General features: G+C 35.7%; 1 protein-coding gene across 1 annotated transcript; it reads left to right on the plus strand.

Annotated features, from left to right (window-relative positions):
* Positions 1 to 1,835: 1,835 nt before the first annotated feature.
* On the plus strand, positions 1,836 to 15,049 carry LOC127660424 (calpain-2 catalytic subunit-like). Its single transcript, XM_052150631.1, has 21 exons — positions 1,836 to 2,316; positions 2,730 to 2,799; positions 6,661 to 6,779; positions 7,602 to 7,735; positions 7,851 to 8,019; positions 9,111 to 9,194; positions 9,282 to 9,367; positions 9,532 to 9,600; positions 9,692 to 9,852; positions 10,284 to 10,453; positions 10,551 to 10,562; positions 10,702 to 10,913; positions 11,793 to 11,829; positions 11,919 to 11,984; positions 12,102 to 12,159; positions 12,535 to 12,599; positions 12,707 to 12,775; positions 12,869 to 12,947; positions 13,040 to 13,156; positions 14,472 to 14,530; positions 14,638 to 15,049. Exons 1-21 carry the CDS (start codon positions 2,080 to 2,082, stop codon positions 14,659 to 14,661), a joined length of 2,097 nt encoding a protein of 698 aa, XP_052006591.1. The 5' UTR covers positions 1,836 to 2,079; the 3' UTR covers positions 14,662 to 15,049.
* The last annotated feature ends 58 nt before the right edge of the window (positions 15,050 to 15,107 follow it).

A 15,107-nucleotide genomic window follows, 5' to 3' on the forward strand; every position in this document is an offset into this window, starting at 1 on the left:
AAGAAATGTGTACTTTTATTCACCAAAGTGGCATTCAACTGATCACAATATATAGTTCAAACATTAATAACGTTAAAAATTACTATTACAATTTGAAAGAAATGTTCAGAACTTCTTAAACTACTTCAAAGAGTTCTCATTAAAAAATCCTCCATGTGCAGCAATGACAGCTTTGCAGATACTTGGCATTCTAGCTGTCAGTTTGTCCAGATACTCAGGTGATATTTTACCCCACACTTCCTGTAGCACTTGACATAGATGTGGCTGTCTTGTCGGGCACTTCTCACCCACCTTACAGTCTAGCTGATCCCACAAAAACACAATGGGGTTGAGATCCATAACACTCTTTTCCAATTATCTGTAGTCCAATGTCTGTGTTTCTTTGCCCACTCTAACATTTTCTATTTGTTTTCTGTTTCAAAAGTGGCTTTTTCTTTGCAATTCTTCCCATAAGACCTGCACCTCTGAGTCTTTACTTTACTGTTGAAAATGAAACTGGTGTTGAGAGGGTAAAATTCAATGAAACTGTCAGCTGAGGACATGTGAGGCATCTATTTCTCAAACTAGAGACTCTGATGTACTTATCCTCTTGTTTAGTTGTACATCTGGTCTTCCACATCTCTTTCTTTCCTTGTTAGAGCCGGTTGTCCTTTGTCTTTGAAGACTGTAGTGTTCACCTTTGGATGAAATCTTCAGTTTTTTTTAGTTTTTTTTTTGGCAATTTCAAGCATTGTATAGGCTTCACTCCTCAAAACAATGATTGACTGATAAGTTTCTAGAGAAAGCTGCTTCATTTTTTGCCATTTTTGACCTTTTATTGACCTTAAGGCATGCCAGTCTATTGCATACTGTGGCAACTCAAAAACAAACACAAAGACAATGTTAATCTTCATTTAATGAACCAAATAACTTTCAGCTGTGTTTGATGTAATGGCAAGTGGTTTTCTAGAACCAAATTAGCAATTTAGCATGATTACTCAAAGATAATGGAAATGGGGCCTGTCTAGATTTGATCAAAAATAACTTTTTTCAAATAGTGATGGTGCTGTTTTTTACATCAGTAATATCCTGACTATACTTTGTGATCAGTTGAATGCTACATTGGTGAATTAAAGTACCAATTTCCTCCAGAAACAGCAAAATCTGTAAATTATTCCAAACTTTTGGTCACCAGTGTATATGTTAATTTATTTTATTACTCCTAGCTGAGATTTATACTTCTTTCTCTCCTAGAAAGAAAAACGTATTCTCAAATTGACTATAAAACTGTCTCTCCTCATCTAAATCAGTGTGTTTATTGTACAGACTTCCTTACAATTATACTTTCTGATCATGTCCCACTTTTACATATTTTAAGCCACATTTAACCTCTCTCACTATCACATGTAACTTGTGTGGTAATATCATCCACGTGTTTTCTTTTCCATGGTAATCACTATGAAAATAAACTGTCCATTTTGTAATGATCACCGAGGAGCTATACCTCACCTAATCCTTAAAATTGCTTTTGTTGGTGTAACCTCATGTAATAGTTCATTCCAGTAGTCTAAATGTAAATTTGCCCACCTTCTGGTCTGCTGTGTACAGAACACAAGAGGGCAGTAGCAGCTCATCACATAAAAAAAAAACGACCTATCTTCAGCATTCTTCAACATTTGTAATATACAATACATGTGTGTACATAGTTTAATTGGACTTTGTTTTGCGTAATTAGCGGCATGTTTAAAGGATGTCGTGTCAAGAAGTTCCAACTTTGAAAAAGTCGTCTCGAGTCTGACGCATCTACATCAACAACAATTAAAAGAGTGCACGAGCGTGTCCCGTGTGAACGTCTCCCAAGTTTGGACAACATATGATAACAACGCGTTGAAACTTTGAACAAACTCGTGCCCCTTTTGCATTCCGTTAAAACTCCGTCCATCTGTTTTTGAACGCAGCATCGACGCGTAATGTGTATGTGGACGGCCCCTAAAATTGTAGGCTCTCGCGACCACGCCTGTCCTTAAAGGAGGCGTAGATGGAGTAAAAAGAAACATTTCACTGTCAGAAAAGTAACTGGAGAAAACTTTTCTGTTGAAAATGGCCGGAGTGGCATCCACACTCGCCAAAAAGAGAGCCTTGGCGGCTGGTTTTGGGACGAATACCAATGCCGTGAAATATTTGAACCAGAACTTTGAGGGTCTCCGAAGTGAGTGTCTGAGCCGCGGGGAATTGTTCTGTGATCCAACATTCCCACCCATACCTGAATCTCTAGGCTTTAAAGAACTCGGTTCAAAATCACCTAAAACCAAAGGCATTCAATGGAAAAGACCTAAGGTGAGTTCCTATCAGATCATCATAACTATTGATGTAGGGTGACCACAGTTAATGCACAACGCATTTAGCTATAAACCGATATAGATGAGTGTAGGCCTAATTATGTGTAAATTGTCATTGTGCATTTTCCCCGTTTATTAGCGGAATTAGAATCGGGGAGAGTTGTTAATTTGAGCAGTGTTAAACTCTTCCTCAAAATTTTTTATTTTGCAATATATGCAAACAAATGACTCATAACTGAAGTATTTGAATGCAAAAGATGCATCATTGCGTGTTTAACCATGAATCCAGATGCTTATTTAGTTAAAACTGATTTCTCAAAGCTCAAAAACATGGGGTGTGATTTCTTTTTTTTTTTTTTTTTTTTTTTTGTGGAAAATATGTTAATGTCAATGCTTTTCTACTTCCTGTAGGAACTGACCTCCAATCCTGAGTTTATTGTTGGAGGGGCTACAAGAACAGATATTTGCCAAGGAGGTTTAGGTGAGTGTATTTCTTACGTTTTTGCACACAGTTTTTCTAAGTAAATTTTAATGGTTGGAATAAATCACAAATAATATTTAATTATAAACTAGAGCATTCATTCAAGTACAAATGTAGAATTTACTTATTATTTGCAAGTGTAAGCTAAAACGAACTTATTCGATTAGAAAGTTATTAATCTTTTCTGCTATATTGACTTCACCACAAAATTGTGTTTTTATTTCTTCTTCAGTGTATAGTCTAGACTACTGCTATAAAGTTCTAACTGTCCAGAAACAAAATGGTACTGTTTTGAAGAATGACATGAAGATGTGCATGTGACATTGCACATCTTTTACCAGGCATGTCTTGCATTTTGAAAAGTTATTTGTCTTTGTGTAAATCCATTCTCAACACATCAGGAAACAATTTAAGAAGCGTCTAACCACACATCCACTATTTTTGATGATTGTGTTCAACTATTATTAAACCATTTTTTAATGGTTTAATAATCAGTTAAACTGATGTCACCAAATTGTTCATCTTGCACACGTTCACAATGAAGTAATATTGCACTGATGTCTAATTATGTCTAATAACGCATGTTTTGTAGTTGCTCACATGTCAAAGAAGCCTTTGTGCATTTTTTGGGTTGAATCCCAGCCTCTGCTGTTTTCAGCCCCAGATTCGAAATGCTTTTCTTTGTATCTTTTTTGTATCTGATATTAAAGAGGAGTGTCTTTAAGTACCATTGTGTAAGAACAGGAAGGGATTACATTTCTGCTAGTGGGGTGTGTGGGAACAATATACATTTTGGATTTCATCTTATTTGTATATATTTAAACAAATGTATTTAACTGCATATGTGTATGTGTAGATCAATGAAGATTGAGAAACTAGGACAAAAAGCCTCCAAAGTTTGTATCTGACACCTGAAACTGAATACCCCAGTGATTTTATAAATGTGATGGGCGTGCAAGCTGTGATTTGATAATGAAATTTGCAACTTGGACCAGATTTTGCATCATACAGTGCATAAGCACAATATTTAAGGATTTTTATTTTACAGTATACTTACTGTAAAATAAGTAGTAGTTAGGCATATATAGTTATAGGCATTTCGAAGCTGATGTAGCAGGGGAGAATCTGAAAGATGCTTATATCGAGGAAGCCAGCTTAACTGAGTTTTCTTTGTGAAGACTGTGGAAAGTGAAGGACTCTTAGGCAGGACAAACAGTGCAGGCTTACAGAACAGTAAACTGCTAGAGGACAGAATCTCAATTCTGTCATTGGGCAAGTCATAGGAGGAGTTCACCAAGAATGAATTGTGCCCACTGTTTGCGTGGAGTATCTGCACACACTGGAGTAAAAAAACATACAAACAAAAAAACATACCTTTTAAGACAATTCTGTTTACCCCATGTTTTCCACGGGTGGTAAAAGTACAATGTTAATTAAAGCAGGCAAATAAGGCTGAGTTTTGTGAATAAGGTAACATTTATAATAAATGTAATTTACACTAATTGAGCACTTTATTAGGAACACCTGTACACCTACATATTCATATGATTATCTAATCAGCTAATCGTTTGGCAGCAGTGTAATGCATAAAATCATACTGATAAGGGTCAGGAGCTCCAGTTAATGTTCACATCAACCATCAGAATGGAGTTAAATGTGATCTCAGTGATTTTGACCATGGCAGGATTGTTGGTGCCAGATGGGCTTGTTTGAGTATTTCTGTAACTGCTGATCTCCTGGGATTTTCATGCACAACAGTCTCTAGAGTTTACTCAGAATGATGCCAAAAACAAAAAACTTTGGAAATGGAAACGTCTTATTGACGAGAGAGGTCAACAGAGAATGGCCAGATTGGTTTGAGGTGACAGAAAGGCTACAGTAACTCAGATAACCACTCAGTACAATTGTAGTGAGCAGAATAGCATCTTAGAATGCACATGTCGAACATTGAGGCGGATGGGCTACAACTGCAGAAGGCCTTCGGGTACTTTATTAGGAACATAGTGTTTCAAATAAAGTGCTAAGTGAGTGCACGTTGAAGGAGTTGTGTTTGCACTGACAAATATTAAAGTAATAAAGTAATTTAAATACTTATGACACAGTTGTATTTTAGTTCATTTAACACCTGGTTAAACTGGATGGCGAATGGTTAATGAGTGAATAAGACACAGTTTTCTGTGCTGAAATACTGCACTTAAAAGTGGTAACTTTTAATTGACTTAGCGTTTTTGTCACTAACTTAACTCCTTTATGTTTTCCCTTTGGACATAATCAGAGCCATATACAGAGAGTTGCGACAACGGAAGTTCTAAATGCTTGATCGTCACGTGATTCACGTAGACTTCAGATAGTTCCAGGAAGTGCTTTTGCGGTCATTCCAAACTGTTAGAGTAGAGTGACAGAACTGCGATTTCTGGTAATTAGTAGTCAATAAATGCATTTATTTTATATATTTATGTAACACACCAACATATGTATGTAGCATGAGTATGTTGTTACAGCGATGTTGTTTTTTTAAAGATCAAATCAGCTAATATTTGAGGATTAGTGTTCAGCTACCGTTATTTGCCTCAACTTATTTCAGGCTAGGGTTTCTGTTGCCTTTTTATGTTACCTCATGTTCATTGTTTTCACTAATCTCATGGTAACTAATGTCATATTTATGACTTTTCAGATAGTACAGAGACAGGCTGGTGACAGGTGATTTCCAGCTCGCACCGCACAATGGGTCAATTAACTATTAACTATTAGCAGCAGTTACGTAAAGGTAAAATTTAGTGAAATGAAGCTTATTGTTTACAATTCTTACATTTCTATATATAGTAATATAATTATTTATGTATTATAAATATTATATATCTAATGTATAATTCTTACAATACTTATTCATATACACAATATATTCAGCTTTAAAACAACTTAAGCATACTCATATATAAACTGCCGATCAAAAGTAATGAGGCTGAAAATTCAGCTTGGCATCACAGGAGTAAATTACATTTTAAAATACATTAAAATAGAAAACAGTTATTTTAAATTGTAATAATATATTACGATATTACTTTTTGTATTTTTATTCAAATAAATGCAATAACTATTTACAGCAATTCATGAATACATTTCTAATAAATTAAATAGCATGCCAAGCATTTTGTATGTGTCCTTTCTTTCATGTTGTCGTTGCATAGTCTTCACCATGGTTTGCTGTGCTACATGGGGATGCTCCAATCAGCTCAGAGAAAGGTGTGCTGAATGTATGGCTTCCCCACTGACATGGAGAGGAGAAAAAATGGTTGGCTCAAGTCAGCAGGAGCAATCTAAATATAAATAAAAATTACAACAACAAAAAAATGTGTGAGGTATTTGCAAAGATTTTACAATTAATAGGGTGTTCAGTTACTAACTGTTATCCAGCTCCAATCCTTGCCTAATCTGTTAGTTATCCGATAACATCCTTTATCTCCTAATTTAATGAGTAATACTCAACTATAAGGTTTTAATTTACAACTTATTTTTATTTAGATGTACTGATAATATACAGAATAAGATAATATTATTCTTTAAACGTCTCACCTTTTAAAAGTGCGTCGCAAACGGTTTGTTCTGCTGCATCTCTACGGCGCGGCATGTGTTTGCTGCTACTTCCGGGAACTATTGAGAGGCTCCACGAGCCGCCATTGCTGTAAAAAAAAAACGTTCCATTGGAGTCAATGGAGTTGTCGCAACTCTCTCTCTATATGGCTCTGGACATTATTAAGTGTTACTCATGATTATTAAAATTCATTATACCTTTGCAGTTGTTTATTCCAACATGGTAAAGTTGATCAAACCTCCACAACTGAGTTTGTTTATTAATTTCAGGTGATTGCTGGCTCTTAGCGGCCATTGCCTCCCTAACCCTCAATGAGGAGGTTCTGGCTCGGGTCGTACCATCTGACCAGGGCTTTGGGCAAGACTATGCTGGTATTTTCCACTTTCAGGTAAAAATACTCTTGTAGATTAGCAAACTGGTGGATTATGAGTCATCTAGCATTTCTCAAATTTTTCTTGAGAGGTATTCATGGTGTGACATTCACACCAATACAATGATTAAAGCCTTGCCTGAAGTTTAAAACTATTTGAAGGTTAGTTTGAAGGTTACATAGGTCTTTTGTAGTTTGAATACTTGTCAAGTTTGGAGTGAGATTTGAAATGAAAAATGGATGTACTTTCTTGGGCTGTTTGAAGAGAGTTTTACAGTGTGAAGGGATGTACAGTAGGCCTTGCTAAGAGTTTGATAAATTGTTTGTTGTGGCAGTTGCTAGGTTGCCTATTTCTGGTTGCCAGGCTGTTGCTAGATAGACAGTCTTCCCCATATTTTCTCACTCAGAATTTGCTTTCTTCTAAAGGGTGGGGTGGTGATATATTTTAGTCAGGGCAGGAAGTCGTACTGACTCAGATAACTGAACAACATTGAACCTAGAGGAAGAACCCACCCAATGTGTGAGATTTACTGAGCTTTACTTTGCAGTTTTATTATTATTATTTTCCAGATTCCATCGTTTCCAATGCCACTGACCTAAATTATTAAATCAAGTAGTTCCCAGATTGTTACTGTAAGTCATGCCTTGCTATACATGTTTCACAGAGCTATGCTGAAGTGTACAAGTTTCACAGGTCTTTCAAATTTAGAAGGCATATCAGATGGTGCTTTGGCTATTGATGCTGTAAAATAGTGCTATCACGTGGATTTGGTTGTATTTTGCTGTAATCTGCTGTGAATTCCTCTTTAATTAAAGTATGTGTTATTTTAATGGTTGCAGTTTTGGCAGTTTGGGGAATGGGTGGATGTGGTGGTGGATGACCGATTGCCTACAAGAGATGGGGAACTGCTGTTTGTTCATTCAGTCACAGGCTCCGAGTTCTGGAGTGCCCTGCTGGAGAAGGCCTATGCCAAGTGGGTTTGGAATTTCAACCACAATTCTGGTCTTTCTTTCTTTCTTTCTTTCTTTCTTTCTTTCTTCATTGTTTTATGATACCTCATCTTGCTTGTCATCTCTTCTGTTATTTAGGGTGAACGGATGCTATGAAGCTTTGTCTGGAGGTTCCACCACAGAGGGTTTTGAGGATTTCACTGGAGGAATTGCAGAAATATACGAGTTGAAAAGTGCTCCACCCAACATTTTTCAAATCATCAGGAAGGCTCTGGACTCTGGAGCTCTGTTGGGATGCTCCATAGATGTATGAGCTCTTTAGCATGGATACAGATTAAAAATACATAATTATTTATTCTCCCTCATGCTGTTGCAAACGTGTATACTGTCATTTTTTCAGTGGAAACAAAAGGATAAATTTCAAGAATCTTCACGCAGCTCTTAAACATACAACAACGATTCAGTGCTGTTACTGAATTGACCAATGCTGTCAAGCTCCAAAAAGGACAAACAAAAACACAAATAAATATGCCATATAATTCATCCATTATATAATATACAATTTCTATTACAAATGATGACACACATTGACGTTTAAAGGAATATTTCAGGTTCAAAACAAGTTAAGCTCAATTAACAGCTTTTGTGGCAAAACGTTCATTACCAAAGAAAATATTTCTTTTGTTTTGTATCTCATTTTCTTTAAAAAAAGTAAAACTTTGGGTTAAAAATATTCGCTATTTCAAAAGTATAGACTCAAGATGTAAACAATATGCATTAACATGATTTTAGTGCAATAAATTGTAGTTATATCCAATTTTACAACTTGACCATTGCCATGACGACTTAAAGTTGTAAAGACGTAAACCATCTAATCCTACAAAAACAACAATACACAAGCTTTTAACAGAAGAATTTATGTACGTTCTTTTGATTTTTAACATTGGAAGTGTCTCGCTGTTACCTCAATTGTAGCTTTTTATAGAAAAAGAAGGTAAAGTCTAATACATTTTTTAGGTAATAGTCAACATTATGACGATGCTGTCGATTGAGTTTAACTTGTATTGAACGCAGAATATTTCTTTAAGATGACATGATGATATTTTTTAATCTAAATGCAAACACGGATGAGATTTCATAGCTTTGACATTGAATAATGAGTTTAATTTAGCTTTGTTTTTCCACACAAATCTATTGTATGTCTTCAGAATTTAGCTTGATAGCTGTGGTCACCATGAACTGTCCTGCATACATTTACCATTTGTGTTCCACGAAAAAATAACATATGGGTTTGAAATGACATGAGAGTGAGTTTCTTCAAGAAAGATATAGAAAAGATAAGTAAAGATATACTGTATATAAATAGTGCCTTTATTAATAGTTCTCCTCTTCCTACAGATCACCAGTGCTGCAGACTCTGAGGCCATCACTTCTCAGAAACTAGTGAAAGGACATGCATACTCTCTAACTGGGGCAATTGAGGTTATTTATTTGAGTGTTTCCTAATTTTTGGGTATCTTTTAACTTATGTATAACCACATTCTAATTGTAAGAATTTTACCTTATCAGGTTAATTACAGAGGCCAAAAGGTGAAGCTGGTTAGAGTTCGTAATCCTTGGGGTCAGGTAGAATGGACGGGAGCCTGGAGTGACAAGTAAGTGCATATTCAACAATTCAAAACAACAAGAGACATTAATTTGATTAAAACCTATATCATACACTTGCATGAGCTTGTAAGGGAACTATTATGACACAGTACTATTACCTAAACTGTTGTGCAGTGGTAATATATATATATCTGCATTTATACACATTTAGCTCTTCTGAGTGGAACGCTGTCAGTCCATCTGAACGTGAGAATGTGAAGGCAGACGATGGAGAGTTCTGGTAAAAATCTAATTAATTTAAAAACCCTACTGGATTTGGCATCACCAAAGCGCTTCTTGACAGATTTATTTACCTTCTGTTCCTTGTGCAGGATGTCATTTTCAGATTTTGTGAGGCATTATAACCGTCTGGAGATCTGCACTCTGACTCCGGACACACTGACCTCTGACTCGGTCAAACACTGGAGTGCGTGTAAATTTGATGGCAGCTGGAGAAGAGGCTCTACAGCTGGTGGCTGCAGGAATCATCCCTGTGAGAATCTTTAATGGATGTTTATGATTTTATCCTAAAGGGGGACAACAACTTATAGTGAACTATAAAAATAAAAAGTCTAACATTAATTTAGCAATCCTCATGTTGTTGCAAACCTGAATAACTTTCTTTTGCTGTGGAACACAAAAGGTGTTTGGCAGAATGTTAGTCTCAGTCACCATTCACTTCCATTGCATCTTTTTCTATGTAATTAATGTGAAAGGTGACTGAGGCTGTCATGAGGCATGTTTATGTGTTTGTGTTCCACAGAAGAAAGAAATGCAGGTTTTTATTTTTGTGTAAACTATTCCTTTAAATGTTTAGTGTGTAATGTTTTCTGCATAAATCCATGTGAAAAGATGCTTTATATGAAATTATGCAGTGTAACCTGTTGCATTTATTGTCAGCTGATACTTTGTTCGCTTCCACAGACACATTCTGGATGAATCCTCAGTTTAAGATTAAACTGGATGAGGAAGATGATGATCCGGATGATGATGAAGTGGGCTGCAGTTTAGTCATTGGCCTGATCCAGAAGAACCGACGCAGGATGAGGAAGGCTGGAGAGGACATGCACACCATTGGCTATGCCATCTATGAGGTAGGGTTGCTAAGATATCATTTCATTAGTTATTTGTTGTAGTGTTTATGACATGTGTTGGGAGCCGTTTATTCATTTCTTTTCCCTTTTATTTCAGGTGCCTCCTCAGGTAAGCAATGGACTTATTTAAAAGTCAGGATTTCTGCAAATGGAGCATCAACATACTAATTATAGTACAAAGAAAACATTATTACATAAAATACTCTCTATGATTTTTTTTAACGTTCTTTCTGATCATCTCGTTGCAGTTCCATGGGCAAAAGGAGGTTCATCTGGATAAGAACTATTTTCTGACGCATGCTCAGAAAGCTCGATCTGAGACTTTCATCAACTTGAGAGAAGTCAGCACCCGCTTTAAACTTCCTCCTGGAGAATATCTCATCGTTCCCTCTACCTTCGAGCCGAACAAGAATGGAGATTTCTGTGTGCGTGTATTCTCAGAGAAACAGTCCGAGATGCAGTAAGGACCCTAAAACATTTTAGGTTTATATTTAGAGGGGTTTACTAAGGATATTTGTTTTATGGGATATTGAGATTTTAACTATCCCCTAACCCTAAGTATTAGACTTACTGTAAGTGTTTTACTTGTCCACACTGTTTGTGAAACAGACATTAATGATACCTCAAATGATGTGGCTTGTTGAGGTGTGCAATTACTTTTCTAAACAATCAAACTTACAATTTTTACTATGGCGGATGATAAAACGGGTGAAAAAATACACAAACTTATATTGAAGAATTTAAAATGTAGTCATTGACAATGTTGGGTGTAATTGGATTACAAAGTAATTAGTTACTGTAATCAAATTACTTTTAGGTACAAATGTGTTGTAATGAGTTACATTTTAAATTCTTGTAATCAGATTACAGTTACTGACTTTCAATGAATGTAATTACTTTTAAGTACATTAATTGGGTTACAAATATTTAAAAAATAATAATTATGCGTAATAAAAAATGTGAATTGATATGTACGTCTGTTTGCGTTTCTGTGACAGCTGAAGGTTGTGCGACAATGAACAAGGAGAAAATAGAAATTATTTTGAATTTGATCGGAGAACCATTGTTTGTGACAAATGTTTTAGAAATGAACTTAAAAGTAAAGTGATTAGTAATGTGGTTACTTTTGCAATTAAGTAATTATTTAAGTAATCTGATTATCATTTTTTAGAGAAGTAATTAGTAATTTGTAGTGGATTACTTTTTTTAAAAGTAACTTACCCAGCATTGGTCATTTATAAAATCAAGTATCATGTTCATCATATTTTCCAAAAAAGTGAATTATAATGAATATTACAAGTGATTCTATGTGATACACCAGCTATTATCTTTCCTCCAGACAATGTGATGACCCGGTGGAGGCAAATCTAGAAGATGTAAGTCACATTTTCCCTGTGTCTCACTTATAATCTTACTAATGATTGTATTACTGTGGATAGCACTGATATAAGTTTTGTCTCCTCAGGAGACCGTATCAGAAGAGGACGTGGATGCTGGTTTTAGGGGCCTTTTTACCAAACTTGCAGGAGATGTGAGTTATATCAGACCATGCTTAATGCTGATGGATAACTTTACTTGATAATTGTGAAACATGTTTAAAAAATTCAGTATATAAATATGAAATCATTCATGTTTGTTCTTGCAATAGGACATGGAGATCTCTGCCACTGAGCTGCAGACAATTTTCAACAAAATCGTTTCAAAACGTGAGTTGTCTTTTTTTTTTATATATATATATATACACATTATTGACAAATGAACAAAAGTATCCTATATTGAAAGATGACGTGTGTAGCTTCACCAAACAGAATTGCAAAAAAATGCCATTGGTCAAAAAAGAGATAGCCCAACCTAAAACTCACACCATTAGTTGAGACAGTGTTGCCATGTCAGACTGGTTGGAATGCTCAAACAAACGGAGCAATGTTTCGATAGTCCCATTCTGTTTATACTTTGAGGAATTAGCCTATGTTTGGATTACTTTTTCTTGTCTGCATATTACAGTGGGATAGGAGGATTTTAACAGCTGATAATTCTTTAGATTTAAAGATATTAATGGAACAATTTTCTTCTCTGTACAGGGACCGATATAAAGACGGATGGTTTCAGTATGGATACGTGTAGGGTCATGGTGAACCTTATGGATGTATCCTTTACAAATAGTCAACCAAGCAGTTTTTTTTTAAAGGTGTCCAATAGCCTTTTATAAGATATTTGAGAGTCTGAATCAGTTTTTATTTAACTCTAGTACAGGACAGTGGCAATGGTAAACTGGGAATAGCTGAGTTTGCCTCTCTTTGGAAGAAAATTCAAAAGTATCTGGTAAGTTTGTCTCAAAAGCTGCATTCAAACTCAAAAAGTTGACTGGCAAATTTGGTTGTCTTGCTAATGTCATCCTCCTCCTCCTATTTTTAGGCAATCTACAAGAAGAATGATATGGATGGGTCTGGCTGCATGAGTACACCAGAGATGCGAATGGCTTTGAAGGAAGCAGGTGCACTGACCTTTTGACCTTCATTTAGACTTTATTGGCAGTAATGAATTAGTTTATGAAAGTAACTGGATTTATTGGTGATCACTGCACAGGGTTCTCTCTGAATGACTGCCTTCATCAGATTCTGGCAGCACGTTATGGAGCAGATGACATGACCATTGACTTTGATAATTTTGTGGCCTGTGTGATGCGTCTGGAGATGATGTTCAGTAAGAGCACAGTCACATGAATACATTTAGTACACACCTCTCTGGAACACTTCATTTTGATTGGTCAATTGTGGCATTCTGCACTTAAAGTATATTCTGGGTTTAATACAAGTTAAGCTCAATCACCAGCATGTGTGGCATAATGTTGATTACCACAAAAAAAATATTTTGACTCGTCCAAACTATTCTTACAAAAAGCAAAAATCGAGGGTACAGTGAAAGAGAATGGAGTCTGTTTTTGGAGGGTTTAAAGGCAGAAATGTGAAGCTTATAATTTTATATAAGCACTTTCATTAATTCTTCTGTTAAAACCTGTGTGTTATTTGAGCTGTAAAGTTGTTTAAATCGTCATTTTAACAGTTTTAGGGTTTGTTGACATTCCATCATCATGTCAACAAAGTTGTTAAATTAGCATATAACTGACGCTGACTACATCTGGTGTTGCAAGTTTGAATCCAGGGCGTGCTGAGTGACTCCAGTCAGACTTCATAAGCAACCAAATTGGCCCGGTTGCTAGAGTGGGTAGAGTACCGTTGGGTTAACCTCCTTGTGGTCACTACAATGTGTGGTTCTCGCTCTCGGTGGGGCACGTGGTGAGTTGTGGGTGGATGCCGCAGAGAATAGTGTGAAGCTTCCACATGCGCTAGGTCTCCGCGGTAACACGCTGAACAAGCCACGCGATAACACGGATTGACGGTCTCAGACGAGGAGGCAACTAGGACTCCACCACCCAAATTGACGCGCCACCGCAAGGATTTAGAGCACATTGGGTATTGGACATTGCAAATTGGGGAGAAAAAAAGAACGAAAAAATAAATCTGTTATTTGTGCATTAAAATGTGATTGGAATATTATTGAAATATTATTTTAAATAAGCGTGGTTGTCTCTGGTTGAACTGCGGTTCAATTAAATAACCATGATCAGATGGTTGTTTAATAATCGCAACAGGCCTAATCTTGTATCTATACTTTTGAAACAGAGAGTTTTTTAATGTTTACAGATTGGCCCCTTTCAATTTTATTGCAAATGCCTCAATTTTTTGTTTTTTAAGAAGAGGATGGGATGAGTCAAAATTACATTTTGTGTATAATGTATGCAAAGCTGTTTAATTGACCGTTGTCCCAGGCAACCATTTCCCACATAGATATGCTAGTTTAATATTGCTTAAACATAAGTTGAATGTACAGTACATTAAGATAGACAGACAGACAGACAGACAGACAGACTATATAACAATAAGTATATTTTTTTCTTTGTATGCTTTAATATTTTATAACTGTCAAGCAGCAAATTCTTCTGGTTTACTTTTTGTAGAAGTGTTCAAGAAGATCGACATAGACAGCAGTGGCTTTATTGAGTTAGACTTCAGCCAGGTACTGTATATCTCACTATGCACAGTACATGTACTCTATGTCTCAGTCTTTCTTTTTGTGTGTGTGTTTGAGTATATGCTTAACGTGTTATTTTATCTTTCTTTCAGTGGCTGACATTTGCCATGATTTAAAGGAACAGGATTTTGAAATAAACTTGTATTCTATTAGTTACACAATTATATACCTAAACGCTTCATTTGAATTGTGGACCACCTGGCTTTTGTAAATGTTTGGAAGGAGAAACAAGTAAAGTTACCTGTTTTATTTGTAATGCACTTTTACAGTTATTGTAGTGCTAGTAATCACTGCATTATTATTTTTCTTGTTAGAGGTGCTTGCTGTTACTGTGTTTCAAACTTGGTTTAAGTCTTAAATTTTATATATAATATATATATATATATATATAGTTTTATATGACATTTTTTTAAACCAAGCCAGAAACTTACAAACACTGGTATTTCCTTGTAAATGCAAATGTAGTTTGTATTGTGTGCCACCTGAAATTTACATTTAATAAAGTCTGATTTTAATTTTGTAATGCACTTGTCCGCTATTTCATTTCAAGTGTTCTTGTCGG

Source organism: Xyrauchen texanus, chromosome 20 (genome assembly GCF_025860055.1).
Source record: "Xyrauchen texanus isolate HMW12.3.18 chromosome 20, RBS_HiC_50CHRs, whole genome shotgun sequence".
Classification (NCBI taxonomy): domain Eukaryota; kingdom Metazoa; phylum Chordata; class Actinopteri; order Cypriniformes; family Catostomidae; genus Xyrauchen; species Xyrauchen texanus.

What these genes read in the sequence shown, in the direction of transcription:
- LOC127660424 (XM_052150631.1), top strand. Translation starts at nt 2,080, where the DNA reads ATGGCCGGAGTGGCATCCACACTCGCCAAAAAGAGAGCCTTGGCGGCT. An exon ending in TTCAATGGAAAAGACCTAAG is followed by an intron (nt 2,317 to 2,729) that starts GTGAGTTCCTAT and finishes TACTTCCTGTAG; the next exon opens with GAACTGACCTCCAATCCTGA. An exon ending in TGTTGGGATGCTCCATAGAT is followed by an intron (nt 8,020 to 9,110) that starts GTATGAGCTCTT and finishes CTCTTCCTACAG; the next exon opens with ATCACCAGTGCTGCAGACTC.